The following is an 18853-nucleotide window of genomic DNA, read 5'->3' on the forward strand; positions in this document are numbered from 1 at the left end:
GTTGTCTTTTGAATCTTGGTTCTCTGGTATATCATTATAAAATAGACACTTAAGCGGGAGAGAAAGGAATAGCCAGAAATATCACCATAGAAAGCTTATAAGTCCATCTTCTGCCTATAACTGATCGGTATACCTAAAATGGGCTACAACTTGCCCAGTGAAGGAGGCTACCTGCAGAACCTTTGCATTGCATAAGACCATAGGTGGAATCTTAAACCCCATCCAGAATCTTCTGAGGTGGGAATTCTCCACTTTAAAGGACAAGCAAACCAGCCTGGAGTGGCTAGAAGAACAGAAGAACTAAAATCAATACAGAGAAATACTGTTAACTGATGGTACATGGAGGAGATTATAATCATTGTAAGAGCATGGGAGGAACATGGGACCCTAACCCGAGAAGCAGCAACACCAGAGATGGAGTCAGAGGTGATGGCATGGAATGAGGACTATAGACTCATGGAAAGAGAGAAGCTGTGTGCCCTTGCAGAATGTGCTGGCTTGCAGAATGTGTCCTTTGGTTGTTTAAATGATTATATATTCCTGAGTGTTTCTGTGTGCATTAAAAAAAATCAAAACAAAACAGAGAGAATAGAAGCAAATACTGCTAAATGATGATGCATGGTAGGGATTGAATCATTGCAATGAAATAAAATATGATCGAATGAGTGCAAAAACCAATGTTCTCCCATGTAAATTATCACTCAATTCACAATAAACGCTTAAAAAAAAAAAAAAAAAAGGACTGATGGCACTAAGGGAAGAAGTCCAAGTTTCTCTGAAGGCTTTGGCAGAAAACAAGATTGACGGAATACTAATTGAGATGTTTCAACAAACAAATGTAATGCTAGATATGTTCACTCATCTATGCCAAGAAGTTTGGAAGACCGCTATCTAGCTAACTGACTAGAAGACACCCATATTTGTGCCTATTTCAAAGAAAAGTGATTAAACAGAATGCAGAAACTATCAAACAATATCATTAATATCACATACAAACAAAACTTTGCTGAAGACAATTTTTAAGTGGTTGCAATAGTTTTGACAATTTTTTTGACAGGGGGACTGCTAGAAATCCAAGCTGGATTCAGAAGAAGACATGGAACTAGTTGATGTCAAGTGGAGTTTGACTGAAAACAGATAATACAAGTGAGGCTCATAACAAACTATGGATAACAGTGCAAAAGTTGGGTATTCCAGAACACTAAATTGTGCTCATGGAGAACCTGTACATAGTCCAAGAAGCAATCATTTGAACAGAACAAGGGGATACAGTGTGGTTTAGAATCAAAGAAGGAATGCATCAGGGTTTTTATCCTTTCACCATACATTTTCAATTTGTATACTGAGCAAATAATCAGAGAAACTGGACTATAGGAAGAAGAACTCAGCAGCAAGATTGGAGGTAGATTCATTAAGCACCTTCGATGTGCAGATGATATTTTACTTGCTGGAGCAGAGGACTTGAAGCACTTACAGATCAATCTCTAAGACTACAGCCTTCAGTATGGGTTACACTATAACATTAGGGGACGGGGAAAGAATCCTCACAACTGGACCAGTTGTGACAAATGGAGAAAATATTGAAATTGTCTAGTGTTTATTTTGATTCCAAATAAAAAGTCATTTTATTTGTACCCACAATCAAAGTCCATGGAAGCAGCAGTCAAGAAATCAAACAAATCTGCTGCAAAAGATTTCTTTATAGGGTTAAAGTGTAAAGATATCACTTTGAGGATTCAAGTGCCTGAAATGCCATTGCATTTTCAATCACCTCATATTCAATTGCTGGAAAATTAATAAGGAAAACTGAAAAAGAATTAATTCATTTGAATTATTCACTAGGAGAAGAATATTGAATGATGCCATCAACTGCCAGAAGAATGAACAAATGTCTTGGAAGAAGTACAACTAGAATGTTCCTTACCAGCAAGGGTGGCAAGACTTTGTCTTATATACTTTGAACATGCTATCAGGATGAACCAGTCCCTGGATAAGGACATCATTCTTGGTAAGCTAAAAAGAGAAAGACCCTCAATGAGATGAATTGACACAGTGGCTGAACCAGTGGGTTGAAACATAGCAATAACTGTGAAGAATGCACAAGCCAGGCAATGTTTCACTCTGTTGTACATAGGGTTGCTATGAGTGTGAAACAACTCCACAGCACTGAGTAACAACAATAACAAGGGTTGTTGAAAGGATTGAAATAGGGAATGAATTTAAATGACTGTCTTTATCCAATAGTACATGCTCTATTTAGACCTTTTCATGACTTCTGCCTCTTTGCCAGCTAGGAAAGGTCTTCATCATAGTCAAACTAGGACTCCCCTTCCCATGACAGTCTGCACTGCAGCTAGCAAGCACATTCACTGTTGGAAGCAAACATAATGAAAGATTACCATCCTGTCTGAAAGAAGAGGAAGAAATTGAAGACAAGAAAGGAGGGGATATTTGGGATTCTATGGGAAATTTTTAGTAGAACCATGAATTTTTGTGATTCTGAATTAGGACTGTCTTAGTTCTAGTGTTGGTATGGTGCTATAGGAAAAGCATTGGACTGCAGACCACAAGGTAACTAATTCAGACCCACCAGCTGCTCCTCAGAAAACCTATACAGGGTCTCTATGAGTTGGAACTGATTTGATAGAACTTAACAACAACAAGTTCTTGTGCAGAATCCTGGTGTAGCACTGTAGGATAAACACTGTACTGCTATCCAAAAGATTGTCCATTTACATCCTCAAACACACCTTGGAAATACAGGGTTGCTGTAAGTTGGAATCTACTCAATGGCACTTAACAACAACAACAGCAAGTTTAGTGCTGCTTCAGATACTGACTTCCACCGACTGCAGTTGGTTGTATCTCACCTTAGCCAGTTCTAAAGCTGGATTAAGAAAAAATGCACACAGATATCAAATAAGAACAGTAAGGATAAATTGGCAAATGTTGGTGAAGTTCTCTGACGAGAAGTACTAAAAAATAAACATTTAACATTTCTCATAATATTAAGCTTGTTTTATCTTTATCACCAGCTGTATTCCATGCCTTGGTTTTGCTTCAACTGTAATATATTTTCTTTAACCTCTTTTCTCCAGACAAGCGTATACCTTCAAGTTCAATTATACTGTCAATTGTGTTTTAAATTGTGATGATTTCCATTAACCACTTGTGGTATCAATTTGTTGATCTGTTCTTTCTTCTGAACCCACTGTCTTTATTCTCACTAAAAGCTGGAAAGACAATTAAACTGAGAAAAGTGAGTTACTCAAGAGAAATTAAAGCATAGATAGAAAGAGAGTGAGAAAATTAGGGTTAAAAGGAGCACTGAAAGAAAAAATACACATGAACTAAAAAGCATAGTATCAGAGCAGACAGAGGCACAGAAAGAAGAGGAGAGATTTTTAAAAACCCGATCCTGCTTCCACCACCTCTATTTCAGCACCAAGGACAGAGTCTCTGAGCAGCTGACCCGAGCAGCGTTAGTTTAGGGTCCCTCCCAAAGCCTCTAGAGAAAGCAGATGCATTCGAAAGCAGCTATGAAACATGCAGTAAGATATAATAGGAAAGCTGGAATAGCAGCACACAAGTGATTTCACCTTAGAGGCAAATATGTGTCATTTTTCTTTCTGTGCATTTCCACAGTTTCTGTGTCCTAAGGAAGGCAAAGTTTGCCTTGCTTGGGTATATCTACTGTTAGTAAATGACTGCAGGAGCTGAGTTACTAAACTATCCAGTATCAGAAATTAGAAGAACATTTCAGGGTAAGTAATTTGTCTTTTCATTTCTAATTTAGCACACGTTTTATTTGTGGAAGATTATTTAATCAGCTTTTTGTTCTGCGGTTCTCTAAGATTATGCATTAAAACTCCATACCCACTCTTATTTTTAAAAATCGAAACTCTGAGAAAATTGTTCTAATTTTTTCTAAGTGGTTTGGATAGCAAAAACCTGTTCCTTTCTTTTTATTTTTTCCCCCAGAATTGGGTCCCTATGGACCCGAGAAGCTGTATCAGGCAGAATTAAAAGATACAGAAGAAAAAAAAAACTGTTATTACTCCTGGGATTTGTATGGAAGTTTATTGTATTGCTCTTACAGGTTTTATTCAATTGTAAGGGTCTGTAATTTTAAATTCTTCAATTTAACACCCTGATAATCCAGGACTGAAGGTTCAGAGAAGCACTGTTTTCAATTGTCTAGTTAAAGTCAGGCTGTTTCCATGTCAGAATCCAATTATTCCCAACAGAGATATACAATACTTGAGGTGATGATTGTGTATGCTTCTTTAATGATGGCATATGATTTTAAGGGTTGTTGTCATTGTTTAATTGTCAGACTTCCATTACTAACCGTAGCTTACTGGATTAATGGAATTCATTGCAATTTGGCATTTATTCCACTTCATACATTTAGTGTCATCGAATATCATCAAATGCACACACAAATAATAATGCGGCATTAGAAAATGGAACTTAAATTATAAACTCATCCTGGATGCTTGATTGTACTTTATAGGTGAAGCTCTTTGTTTGCTGATACTAAGAGGCCAGTAAGATTATCTGTCCCTGGACAAGAGTAAAGAATCACCATTTGGCACAAAATTGGAAGCTCTTGAACCCAAAAAGACACACAGCTGATATAAGAAAGATTCATTCAGACATTTGATTATTTATACTTGAATATTTTTTAAAATCTACATGACTAGAAATGTGTAGGTGTGTTGAACAAGGATAATACTGAAAGTATCCCAATGAGTGCCTGATACCCAAGCATTTATACAGAAGGCTGATTATAGTAGAATATGAACTAAAGCAAATACCAAATAAAGTTCACACGATATCAAATTAGAGTTCTAATGCAATGAAGTTTGTCAACAATTGAAATCTGCTGATTGATTGATTGATTGATTTAGTTTCCCATTTTTTTTTTTATCTCTGATTAGAATGCTATGTTTCTCAAGCTTTAGAAGTTGTAATGAAAAGTGAGAGTGTTCTGCTTTACTAAGCAGATTTAATTAGGAAAACACTACATTACCTTAGTTACTGGATCTCAGTAACCAGCAATGGTTGTTTTTTTTTTGGTACATTTATCGACAATGTAAATGTCTCCAAATATATATATATACTATGTATTTCAAAGCATCTGTTAATCCTTTTTAGGAAAATAAACTATACAGCAATTTGCAAGAATACAGTGCCATAGAAATGCTAAAGACTACCTCTAATAATAATGATAATGTAACTCCCACTGGTTCTAAGAGTAGTGTGCACCTGCATTGACTTCACTGAGCTTGGTCAGGTGATGCACACAAGATGCTCTGAGCAAGCAAGGTTGTGAACTTAATACCTATTTCATGTTTGTGTGTCTCACCCCAATTGTGGAATTGTTAGCAATGTGACCTCTGGAGTCAGACAGATCTTGAGTTGAATTAACTCCACCCACTGCTGACTTATGACCCCAGCAAAATACTTAACATTGTGGCACTGTAGGATAAGAACTGAATCACAAGGTAGGTTTCAACCACAAGGTTAGTGGTTCAAATTTACCAGCCACTCCTCAGAAACCCTATATAGGGTCGCTATGAATCAGAACTAACTCAACAGCATGTAATAAAAACAACAACAATGCTTATAAATCCTGGTATAAAATAAGTACTTCAGTAAATGTTAGCTATAATTATAAATTTTATCAAGCAATACAGTAAATCTAAGCTGAAATCCAAAAGGAGAAAAGCTTTGGAGACGAGTGATCAGGATGTAATTAAGAAAAAAGTAGCAGCCGTGGATTTCTGATACAAGTGAAAATTTGGTCATGTACCCCTACTATTGAAGAGTTTTCTTCTAAGTTTCAAGAAAACCATCACCACATCAGAATGACTCCCCACACCAATATAAAATAAACAAAAAAACTCATCACCATTGAAACAGTTCTAATTCATACTGACCCTGTGTAGGATTTTTGAAGCTGTAAATCTTTACAGAAGTAGAAAACTTTCTCTTTCTCCTGCAGAGCTACTGGTGGATTTGAACTGCTGACAGTGTGGTTAGCAGCCCAATGTGCAACCCATTTGTAATTGTTAACTGCTGTCAAGTTGATACCAAATCAGATCACAACAGAATGAAGTACTGCCCATTCCTGAGCTAACCTCACAATCATTGCTACACATGACCCCTTGTTGCTGCCACTGTGCCAGTCCATCTCACTGACCCTCCATTTTACCAAGCATGATGTCCTTCTCCAGGGACTGGTCCCTCCTGACAATATATCTAAAGTATGAGAGGCAAAATCTGGTTATCTTGGCTTCTAAAGAGCATTCTGGCTATGCTTCTCCCAACACAGCTTTGTTTGTTCTTGAGGCAGTATTTTAATATTCTCCTTTAATATCATAACTCAAATATACCAATTTTTCTATGGTCTTCTTTATTCATTGTCCAACTTTTACATGCATATGAGGTTACTGAAATACCATGACTTCTGTCAGGTGCACTTTAGTCCTCAAACTGAAGTCTTTGCTCTTGAACACTTTAAAGAGGTCTTGTGCAGCAGATTTGCCTAATGCAATACATCATTTGATTTCTTGACTACTGCTTCCTTGAATGTTGATGGTTGATTGGAACAAAATGAAGTCTTTGAAAAGTTCAATCTTTTCTCCATATATCTTGTTATTGTTTACTGGTCCAGCTGTGAGGATTTTAATTTTCTTTACATTGAGGTACAAGTCATACCAAAGTCTGTGGTCTTTGATTTTCATCAGTAAGTATTTAAGCCCTGTTTGCTTTTAGCAAGGAAGCTTGTATCATCTGCATATCACAGGTTGCTAATGAGTCTTCCTCCAATCCTGATGTCACCTTCTTCTTCATATAATCCAGCATCTTGGACTATGCGCTCAGCATACAGATTGAATAACTATGGTGAAAAGATACAACCTTAGCCCACTCCATTCTAGATTTAAACCATTCAGTGTTCCCTTGTTGTGTACAAACAACTACCTCTTGGTCTAAGTACAGATTCCTCATGAGCACAATTAATTGTTCTGGAATATTCATTCTCAGTAATGTTGTCCATAGCATGTAATGATCCACACATCCAAAAGCCTTCATGCAGTCAATAAAGGAGAGGTAGACACATTTGTGCTATTTTCTGCTTTCAGCCAATATTCATCTAATGTCAGCAACGATATGCCTTATTCCACATTTCTTCTGAACTTCTGGCAGCTCTCTGTAAATGTAGTGATGCTGGTGTTTATCAATTATATTTAGCAAAATTTTACTAGCTTACGATATTAATGATATTGCCCAACGATTTTCACATTCCCTTGGGTCACCTCTTTGGAATGGGCACAAATATGAGTCAGTTCCAATCATGTGGCCAGGTAGCTGTCTTCCAAATTTCTTGGCATCGATGAATGAGTGCCTCCAGTGCCACACCAGTTTGTTGAAGGATTTCAATAGGTATTCCATCAATTCCCTGAGCCTTGTTCTTTGCCAATGCTTTAAGTGCACCTTGGACTTCTTCCATCAGTATCATTGGCTCTTGATCATATGCTACCTCTTGAAATGGTTGAACATAAACCATTTCCTTTTGGTACAGTGACTCTGTGTATTCCTTCCATCTTTCTGCATCAGTAAATATATTGTTAATGGTGGTGGTTAGTTATGTGTCGTGAAGTCAATTGCAATTCATAGTGACCCTGTACAGGGTTTCCAAGACTATAAATCTTTATAGGAGCAGAAATTCTCATCTTTTCCCCATGTAACTGCTGGCAGTTTCAAACTGCTGACCTTGAAGTTAACAGCCCAACTCATAACCATTACACTACCAGAGTCATTCAATATTGGAAGTTGAGGCTTCAATTTTTTCTTCAGTTCCCTCAGCTTGAGTAATGTCATGTGTGTTCTTTCCTTTTTCATTGTAATATTTGACTTTGTCTCTTCAAACTGCCCTTTGAAATTTTCTGTTCAGCTCTTTTATCTCCTCATTTCTTCCATTAGCTTTAACAGCTCTGAGCTGGAGAGCTAGTTTCAGAGTTTCTTCTGACTTCCATTTTGGTCTTTTCCTTCTTTCTTCTCTCCTTAATGACCTTTTGCTTTCTTCTTGTATGGTGTTCTTGATATCATCCCACAACTCTTCTGGTCTTCAATTATTAGTGTCTAGTTTATCAGACCTATCCTTGAGATGATCTCTAAATTCAGGTTGGATATATTCAAGGTCAAATTTTGGCTCTCGCAGACTTGTTTAATTTTCTTCAGCTTCAACATGAACTTGCATACAAGCAATTGATGGTCCAATCCACAGTTTGCCTCTGACCATGTTTTGACTGATGATACGGAGTCTTTCTACCATCTCTTTCTACACATTAGTTTGATTTCTGCGTATTCCATCTGGTGAAATCCATCTTTTATGTTGTTTGAAAAAAGATATTTGCAGTGAAGAAGTCATTGGTCTTACAAAATTCTATCATGCTTTCTCCAGCATCTTTTCTTTTACCAAGGTCATATTTTCCAACGAATGATCCTTCCTCTTTGTTTCCAACCTTTGCATTCCAATCATCAGTAATTAGCAATACATCTTAATCGCATGTTTGATCAATTTCAAACTGAAGAAGTTGGTAGAATTCTTCAGTTTCATCATCACTGGCTTTAGTGGTTAGTGCATAAATTTTAATAATCTTGATACTGACTCGTCTTTCTTGTAGGCATATGGACATTATCCTATCACAGACAGCATAGTATTTCAAGACAGATCTTGAGATGTTCTTTTTGATAATGAATGTGATGTCATGCCTCTTCAATTTGTCATTCCCACATAGTAAATCAGGTGATTGTCACATTAAAAATAGCCAATACCAATCTATTTCAGCTCACTAATGCCTAGGATATTGATGTTTATGCATTTCATTTCATTTTTTACAACTTCCAATCTTCTAGATTCATTCTTCGTACATTCTATATTCCAATTATTAGTGGGATCATAATTGTAACAGCCATTTCTCCTCATTTTAAATTGTGCTACAACAGCAGGTTGGGTGCACCTTAGTCTTCAAACTGACATCTTTGCTCTTAAAAACTTTAAAGAGGTCTTTGCAGCAGGTGTGTCTAATGCAATACATCTGATTTCTTGACTGCTGTTTCCTTGAGTGTTCATTGCAGATCTAAGAAAAAAGAAATTCTTGACAACTTCAATCTTTTCTCTGTTTATCATGATGTTGTTTATTGGTCCACTTATGAGGATGTTTGTTTTCTTTACATTGGGTTGTAATCATAGATTTCTGTATGATTTGCAACCTATATTGCAGGCTGTATCCTTTGACCCTCATTAACAAGTGCTTTAAGTCCTCTTTGCTTTCTGTAAACTTGAAAAGAGTAAGATCAGCAATAATTTAGTTCTAGCTCTCCACTTTCTTGCCTCCTATCCACTCTCAACTCCTAACATTCCATATGGACATCACCAGTAATCTCTTCATTTTTAAGCCCTTTAGACACTTTGCAATTGTAGCTTTTCTTCCTATTTTTTCTTTAACAACAAAACCAACCGCGTTTCAAGAGGCTTTTGTTTTGTTTTGTTTTGTTTTTGTCAGACATTATGCTGGCGCAACAATTTTAAGGTGGGGGTGGTTTTGTACAATTTTGCCTTCCAGGGACCATTTAACAATGTTTGAAGACATTTTAGTTGTCAAACTAGAAGGATGGTATTAATGGTATCTGATGAGTAGATGCCAAGGATGCTGCTAAACATTCCACAATGCAAAGAATGTTCCCCCACAACGAAGTGCTGAGCCTTTACATATATAATTTCATTTAATCTTAACAACAGTCCTATGGAGAAGGTGTGATTATCCCCATTTTGCTGATGAGTAAACCATGTTATTATTATGAATTACTTAGATGGTGATTATTAAATTAATGAATTCTCCAAGCCTTTTGTTTCTCCCTACCAAAGACCATCATTTATTATCAGTTAGCATATCTTCCAGAATGAGAGGAAAGAAGAAAGCCCAGCTCTGTGTTATACAAGCAACTCTGGGGAAAAAAAAAGATCTAATGAGGGAGACATTGAAATAATTAGCTGAGATACAGGGAGTAATCCAGCATCTCACTCATCTCTGCTTTCATCTTTCTTACCCACAACTCAGCAGGAACTGCCTGGGCAACCACCACTTACCCCACCTGCTGCTATGAAGAACTTAATGCTGTTGACAGTACAATCTGATTAATAAATCCAAAAATCCATGCAACTGTGATTCTAACATCAGGCTTAGAATTGATTTTCAGAATTGGGGGTTTCCCTCCTTCAAATAATTTGCCATCAACACTCAAATATGCTATTTTTAAGTAGCTGTCAGACCTTTTGGCAGGGTGAAGTGTCCAGCAGGATGGTAACAAACATCTCCGGGTACTTCCCTCTTACTTGACAGGTGAAATAAAACTAAGTCATTAGACAACAGGAACCTCTGGAAACAGTGAGTTCTGGCCACTGCTTTCCAAGGTGTCCCAGTTGCAGAAGGGACAATGTTCTGGGCTTGAGCCTGCCTCAGAGGTAGAATAGTCTTGAACAATCAGAAAGCATTGTATTTTTTCCAGAAGCTCTTGGCAGCAGCAGTGCTATCTCCGGGGTAGCAGCTGCCCTTCTCTGAATAATGAGAAAATTATAATTCTTATAAGGAATTATCATTATGTTTTTAAATACATTGAGTGCAAACAGTGTGCCAAGATAAGAACATTTTTTAAAAAACACTTCTTTGAATTTATTCCAAGTTGGTCACCCCTTTTCCCAATCATTTGCTCATCTAAACACTCTCATTTTCCAGGTTGAAATGTTGCAAAATGTGGCAAGCAGTAACAGCCATGACTACACCAATCTCTCAATCTACTGAGAGCTGAAAAGACCAGGATTGAAAACTACTCTAGGTCACCAAACCAGTCACTACATTTGCCAGGTCTGGAGCAAAGGTTCCCTTGGAGGCCCATCCATATACTGTATGTCTAAATATTTTACAGTCATAACTAACAAACTGCTGAAGAAACTGTTTAATCCATCTACTTTGAAAAATACATTTTCATAACAAGGTTTAGATTTGGAGTCCCTGATTTGGGAGTTCCATACAGATTGTGGGAGCACAGAAGAAGCAGGGTCTTTACCTCCATGCTGCCCCCCACTCTTGGACCCTTCTCTTTCCACCTCAGATGTGGTCTTCACACACAGGTACATGGGCATACCAGGCCACCCATCCAAGCTGCACCAAAGGACTACAGTTTTAGATCAGGGGTGTGCACACACATGACATAGACTACTGAGAATGACAAGTCTACAATTAGGCCCTTACTGCCCTGAGACTTCCTGCTCCCCAAAAGATCTACAGCCTTAGAAGCCCAATGCAGGGTCACTGCAAGTTGGTATTTACTCTTCAACACACAACCAATAACCAGCCTTGAAAGCAGGCCCTAAGCAGTTTGCAAAGAAATTTCTGTGATTTCAGTACTCAATGTATGGTCTTCAATCTTCTATTGGCTCTGGGATCCTCATCCCATTGGGAAGGTATGACCAGAGGGGAACCCTCTACAACACAGAGCCCAGAGCAAGAGTCATTCTCACCCTAGTGACACTGTAGGCTACAAGCCTTGAGTCTTCTGTCTGCATGTGGCTTTGATGCACTGTTACCCTTGGCACACACACAAAACAAAATCCACTGCTGTTGAGTCAATTCTGACTCCTAGCAACCCTACAGAGCAGAGTAGAACTAACTACTCCATAGAGTTTCTGAATCTGTAAGTCTTTATGGAAGCAGATTGCCTCATCTTTCTCCTAAGGAGCAGCTGTCTGTTTGACAGCTTCAGCCTTCAGTTAACAGCCCAGTGCTTACTCCACTGTACCACTGGTGCACAGGCAAGTCTCTCTATATTTTTCAGGACATGGTGCCATATGTAAACTTGATCTGAGAGCCCAGGGTCCTTTCTCCCGGGCTGTTCCCATCTGGCTGGCATCACAAGGACAGTTGATGGGCATTTATACTTTTTCCATTCTTAGTCTAAAGTCCCAGTAGTTTAAGGTTAACTTCCCAGTGGAATGGTGATAAAAACAGGTTTTGTGACTTTCAGATGCCAAAAAAAGTGATTTTCCCTGACTTGGAGGACTTAGAGGGCCTATATGCTAGCTCGTCTGATACTGAGCTATATAAAGATATGTTATTCATCTCTCTGGGTCTCAATTGTCCTGTTTGAAAAATTGAGGGCATTGGACTAGGTCAGGGGTCAGAAACTGTTGGTAAATGGGACAACACAGGGCTTAACCATGTCTTAATTGGTAAAGTGGGGCTGTAGGATAAGCACTGAACTGGAAGGTCAGTTTGAACCATAAAGTTGGAGATTCAAACTCATCAGTTGCTACTTGGAAACCCTATACAGGGTCTCTATGAGTCAGAACCATCTCGACGGCACTTTCCAAAAACAACAATCTTCAAAAGGAGTCCTGGTATGGCACTGTAGGGTGAGCACTGGACTGTTAACCCCAAGGTCATCTGTTCAAACCCACCAGTCACTCCACGGACACCCTCCATAGGATCACTATGAGTTGGAAAAGGTTTGACAGCACTTAACAACAACAATCATTAAAACTTTGGGAATTTTCAAATAAAACTATAGAGGAGGATTTCAAAGTTTGTGGGGGGGAAATCTATTATTTTTTCATTCAATTTATCCATGAACTTTCTGACATAGATTTTTTTCTAAATATAAAAAACATTGTACTTCCTCTAGTCCCCATTGTTCTTCAGATTTTCTAGCACAACACAGTTTCCCAAACCCACCATGTCTAGTGTAAAATATGAAAAAGAATAAGAGATTGGAGGAAATAAAAAGAGATAGAAGAAGGCAGGGGGAAAGGCACTGGGGGCAAAAAGAATGAGGGAGAGAAAACAAGGAAAGGAAAGAGGAAGCCAAAAAGAAATAGGCCAATAAGAGAAAAATAGCTAACATATAGCATTCTTTATGCCAGGCATAGCTTTCAGTGTCTTACAGATAAAATTGCTCATTAATCTTCACAGAAGAGGAAATTGAGGCTTCAACAAGACTAAGTTACATGCTTACAGTTCTCCCAGAGTTAGAACATGACTGAGTATGGATTCTAATCCTCCCATGGTACAAGGTGTGGTTCTTTCAATGTCCCTGCACAATCTCCACACCTCAAGCCATGCTACTGTACCACTGCTTGGTAACACAGGCCTCCCTGAAGTTTCTTCAGCAGACCAGCTCTTATCTTTGTACCTATGGTTTCCTCTGTGTGTGCTGCTCTTCCCCAGATATATGGAATGTCTTTTTCCTCATCTTCTCCAGGACTTAATTTATCTGTCACCTTCTCCATAAGAGCTTCCCTGATTATCCTATGTCAAAATTACACTTAACCACCCTCACTTGCATGGGTGTGTGCATCCACACACACTTCTCATCCACTCCTACCTCCTTCCCTGAGCTGTTTCTCTCCATAATAATGTCATCATGGAACAGATAATATTTATCTTGTTTCTTATTTGTCTTCTGCTCTAGAATATAGTTTTATGAGAACTAGGATTTTCATCCATTTTGTTCATTGTTCTGTCTCTTAGAATAGTGTTTAGAATGGTGTATGCCATTCAAAATGTTCTCAAAAAATATTTGTTAAAACAAGAATTCAAGAATGCACTCAATGGTATTTCTGGGACAATGTCCTTTAATCATCCTTCATGCCTGAAACTGAACCCACCTCCATGGTTCAACTTCCCAGCAAACAATACATAGCGCTATAGGTGAACAGTAATAGCAAGGGCTTAGCATTCTTTAGAACAATCAACATAGAAGATCAAAAGGACAGCATTTTCCCAGGGAGAAAACTCAGAAGACAGAGAAGGATAGAAAAGAAGGAAACACAGAGAGGAAGTGGGAAGAATGCTGTTACATTGTGGATATTGCTCTCAATGTAATGAGACAAAATGTGAATGAATTATTGAGTGAAAAACCAATTTTCTCTGTAAATTTTAACCCGGATCTTAATAAAAAGTTAAAAAAAAAAAAAAAGAGAGAGAGAGAGAGAATGTACTCAAGCAGACAAACTTCAAAGAATCTGATTTTACCCATACTGTTTTCTGTCTTCTTTCAGGGAACCCCTTGGAGCCAAGACCCTCCCTCATGGCCATGGCACCTCTGAGTCAGCTGAGTGGCTATGTCAATTCCACCTGTGGGATGGAGAACTCCACAGGTGCTAGTTGGGCTCGTCCACATGCTTACTACGCCCTGTCCTATTGTGCTCTCATCCTGGTCATCGTCTTTGGCAATGGACTGGTGTGTGTAGCGGTGCTGAGAGAGCGGGCCCTACAGACCACTACTAACTACCTGGTGGTGAGCCTAGCTGTGGCAGACCTTCTGGTGGCCACCTTGGTGATGCCCTGGGTGGTGTACCTGGAGGTAAGTGAGCCCCAGAGGTGCACATCCCATGTGACCTCTTGTCTCTGTCTTCCTTGAACTCCTGGCCTTCAAAGCTTGAAATACTTAACTGTAGTGAGTACCAAGGATGGAGGAAGGAAAATCTTGCTATTATTCCTTTAATGAGGGAATTGGAGTTATAAGTGCGGTCACCACTCAGCATCACTCACACAGTCAGAACCAAGAAGCTGGGAATTATTCCATCCCAGGTCTGTAGCATCCAGATGACTAGACTTGATTGATGGGAGTCTTTCTGGAAATATCCCACAGTTACCTTCTATGCCAGTCATATCTCAAGATTGAGGGAGTTGAATGACGGAGTCAGAGGCTATCTTCACTAGAGTTTCAATATATGTTGTTTTATTGTGTGCCGTGCAGTTGGTTCCAACTCATAGCAACCAGGTACAGGGTTTCCGAGGCAATAAATCTTGACGGGAGCAGAAAGCCTCATCTTTCTCCCATGGAACAGCTGGTAGTTTCGAACTGCTGACCCTGAGGTTTGCAGCCTGATTTGTAACCACTATATATATATATATATATATGAGTAAAGTCATGCAGGAAGGATGCAGAGTAGGAGAGGACACAGAGGAATGACAGAAAAAAAATGTTTAGGTGAACCAGAGAAAAGAGAGAAAGAAATATCTGCAAATGGATCCAACTTCTTCTGATCAATCAATCACCTTTCAACTTGGCTCTTTCCTCCTGTATACCAGCTCTTCACAGACTCTGTGACTGAAGGAACAGACCAAACTTTCACATGTATATTTTTGATGCCTATATTAATAGTAAAAAGACCTTGCCAGGCAGATAACACAGCAACCCTGGAGAATTCTTCTCAGGGAAAGCATTTCTTAAATTTGGAAGTATTTTCATCTGTATGTGCAAAACGGAGTCCAGAGGTGATCTAAGAGAACACATCCATTCGCTAACAAGGAAATCAGGGTGCCGAAACCATTTAAGAAACAGATATTCTTCACAGGAAAACATGCAATTACTGTAGAGTTCTTTTTTTTTTTTTTCCCGAGCACCATAATACACTATTAATATCTCTCCGCTGTGGTGTGTGTCATTTTAAAAATTTGTCCAGCGAAGGGATCACAATGATGCCATGATTAAGAGAAATTAAGATCCATCAAATTAATATCTCGGCATTAATAGTGAGGGTGACAGTTAATTAAGTATGACATATCACAAGAGAGCAAAAACCTTGAGCATAGATTGCTTATGCAAGTACCCACATTAAAGAATGTCTGGAACTAAAATTAGACTTACATTCTCAAGAGAGAGACATAAAGGAAATAAATAAATAAAATAGAGAAGGCATTAAAAAAAAGAAAGAAAAGGAAAACAAGTAGGCTGATTAGGGTAGATTTAAAAGTTGGGGGGGGGGTGGTATTTATTCTTCCCAGATAGAATAATCCTGATGGCAAAGAGTCTTGTAATTACCTTGACTTTTCTGTCAATCCAATTAGATTGCAACATCATTGAAGTCAAAGGCTACATCTTTTTTCTTTCTTTCTTTTATTTTTTTCTGTAGCACAAACACATTATACCTGGCACATAACATATGCTAAATAAATATCTGATACAAGAATGATTAAATGAATCTGTTTTGTAATGTATGCAATAGATGAGCAATTCCTGCATACACCAGCTATAATATATTGTTACTGCCAGATATATTTTTAATCCAATAATAATCGTGAGACTGAAAGGAGTTAGAAGCATGTGCAATTGCTTTCAAGAGTGAGACCGATTTTAGGTGTCGCAGGTAGTAGTGATTGGTCAAACATTCACAGCACCACCCCTAAAGTGTGTCTGTCCATCCTATACATTACAGGGATCCTTAAGTCTTCCAAAAGGATGAATGCCAGAGGAAAAAATGGCAGCCAGAAAGAACTTTCATTCCAATGAGCATTTTTATTCCCTCTGAAATAAAACCCTGCTTTCAGTGTCTAAAACAAAGTCACTTAGGGCCACCCTTCTCTATTTATTATTTATTTCAGGACTCTGGTGGCACCATATTGTAAAACCTCTGTATATGTTGGTTTAGGAGAAGGATGTTGTGACTACTTTTCCATAAAAACCCATGACACTCCTTCTAATAAGACCTATCAAGAGTGTAATAGTGTCATTCTACTGCTCAACTTAGAAAAGCAACCTGAGCCTACAGAGAGCTGGCAAGGAATCTTGCCAAAGTTTCCAGCAAACAGCTGTGTGCATTCTCTCTATGGGTTATCTTCCATGTGAAGAGTTCTAGTGGAGCTCATCATTCTCTTTTATAAACACCAATATGTCCTCTGTCCAACAAGTTATTCGGCGTGGGTATTCAATAATCATGAGCACAGTCAAATGAGTCAATAATCATAAAAAGATTTCAGAATAAAAAAAGGAGATTTGAGGGAGCAGAGACATCTGTCCACTGGAAATGGATTTTGGGGGCCTCTATTTGGTTCTACCAGCTTTCTATAGACCTTAATCAAAACAATTTAATTATCTTTGCATCACTTTCTCCATTAGTGAACTAAGTTGTTGTTGTTAAGTTGGTTCTGATTTATATAGTGACCCTGTATAGGGTTTCTAAGGAGCAGCTGCTGAGTTTGGCCTGCCAGCCTTGTAGTTCAATCCAACTTTATAATCGAGTGCTTATTCTTACTCCTATGAGTCTGTCTCAAAAGAAAGTTATGATTTAAAGTAACCATCACTGACACTCAATAAAGATATTAGAAGGTTCTAGTCCAGAGTGCCAAATTGCCGTATTCAATCCCAGTCTATATTTTTCTTAGTCTTAACTACTTACTTGCCTGTCTGTGAACCTCAGAGACAGAGATAGTGAACCTTAGAGATAGAGATTGGTTGGTTTGTTATGTGCCGTGGAGTCTGTTCTGACCCATAGTGACCCTGTACGGGTTTCTGAGGCTGTAAATCTTTATGGGAGCAGAAAGCCTCATCTTTCTCCCACAGAACAGCTGGTAGTTTCGAACTGCTGACCTTGAGGTTCACAGCCCGATTCATAACCAGTACTCTACCAGAGCTCCTTAGAGACAGAGATCAGATACCTAAATGAGAGAACAAAGGGCTTTGAGTCCTTAAGGGAACTGTTGTTGTACAGGGTTTCTGAAGAGTGACTGGTGGGTTTCAACCTCCAACCTTGTGGTTAGTAGTCTAGTCCTTATCTCACAGCACCAACCAGGACTCTCTTAAAGGTACTCTGACTGTATAAACCATTGTGTCTCAGAGGACAGAAGTGATATTGTTACTAACTCATCCTAATGATAACACAATTGACCTAGCAACTGCATGATTATACCTAATAGCTCCCTTGGAAAGAAGAAAGAATGTAATGCTGATGGTTTGCACCCCCCCCCCCAAGAGGATAGGTGTGGTGTTGTAAGATAAGTACTGAACTGCTAATGGTGATAGTCAAAAGGTCAGCAGTTCACACCCACCAGTTGCTCCTTGAAAACCCTATACATGGTCACTATGAGTTGGAACCACTGGATGGCACACAACAACAACAATAAGAGGACCGGATATACACAAGAACACTATTTGGGAGTCATTGAGGCTACCAAATTCACAGCCTCAAATGTTTTTATTTGAATACTTTCATCTTGTCCAAAGAGAATATTGACATATTTTGCCAGACACTAGTATTTTTGAGTTGGAATGTTTTGCCTGTAAATATTAATAATTTTTATTGGTGTGATTTAAACAAATAGGAATACATTTTTTATTCTTAATTGTGCTCATAAGGAATTTACAAATAGACAAAGAGGCAATTGTTAGAACAGAACAAGAGGATACTGAATGGTTTTAAATCAAGAAAGGTGTGTGCCAGGGTTGTATCCTTTTACCATACTTATTCAGTCTGTACACTGAGCAAATAATCTGAGAATCTGAAATAAATTAAGAACATCACATCAGGATTGGAGGAAGACTCATTAACAATCTGTGATATGCATATGATATAAGCTTGTTTGCTGAAAACAAAGAGGACATAAAACATTTACTGATGAAGATCAACAACCCCACCCTTCAGTATGAGTTGCAGCTTTACATTGAGATGTAAAGAAAACAAAAATCTTCACCACTGAACCAATAAATGTTGTTGCTGTTGTTCAGTGCCATTGAGTCGGTTCTGGACTCATAGCAACCCTGTATAAGGTTTCCAAGAAGCGGTGGTGAGTAGGAACTGCCAATGTTGTGGTTCAAACTGACCTTGCAATCAAGTGCTTATCCTACATCAGGACCAATAAATAGCATCATGATAAATGAAGAAAAGTTTGAAGTTGTCAAATACATCATCTACAATCAACACTCATGGAAGCAGCAATCAAGAAGTCAAATGATGTATTGCATTAGGTAAATCTGCTGCACAACACCTCTTCAAAGTGTTCAA

General features: G+C 38.4%; 1 protein-coding gene across 1 annotated transcript in view; it reads left to right on the plus strand.

Moving 5' to 3' along the window:
- The first annotated feature begins 3373 nt into the window (after positions 1–3373).
- Positions 3374–18853, plus strand: part of DRD3 (dopamine receptor D3) — a 79476-nt gene continuing 63996 nt past the window's right edge. Inside the window, exons 1-2 of the mRNA XM_006864169.1 lie at positions 3374–3764; positions 14129–14433. Of these exons, the coding sequence (XP_006864231.1) occupies positions 3704–3764; positions 14129–14433 (366 nt within the window). The 5' untranslated portion in view covers positions 3374–3703. The remainder of the gene's footprint in view (positions 3765–14128; positions 14434–18853) is intronic.

The sequence above is a fragment of the Chrysochloris asiatica genome, unplaced genomic scaffold (assembly GCF_000296735.1).
Source record: "Chrysochloris asiatica unplaced genomic scaffold, ChrAsi1.0 scaffold00061, whole genome shotgun sequence".
Taxonomy (NCBI): Eukaryota; Metazoa; Chordata; class Mammalia; order Afrosoricida; family Chrysochloridae; genus Chrysochloris; species Chrysochloris asiatica.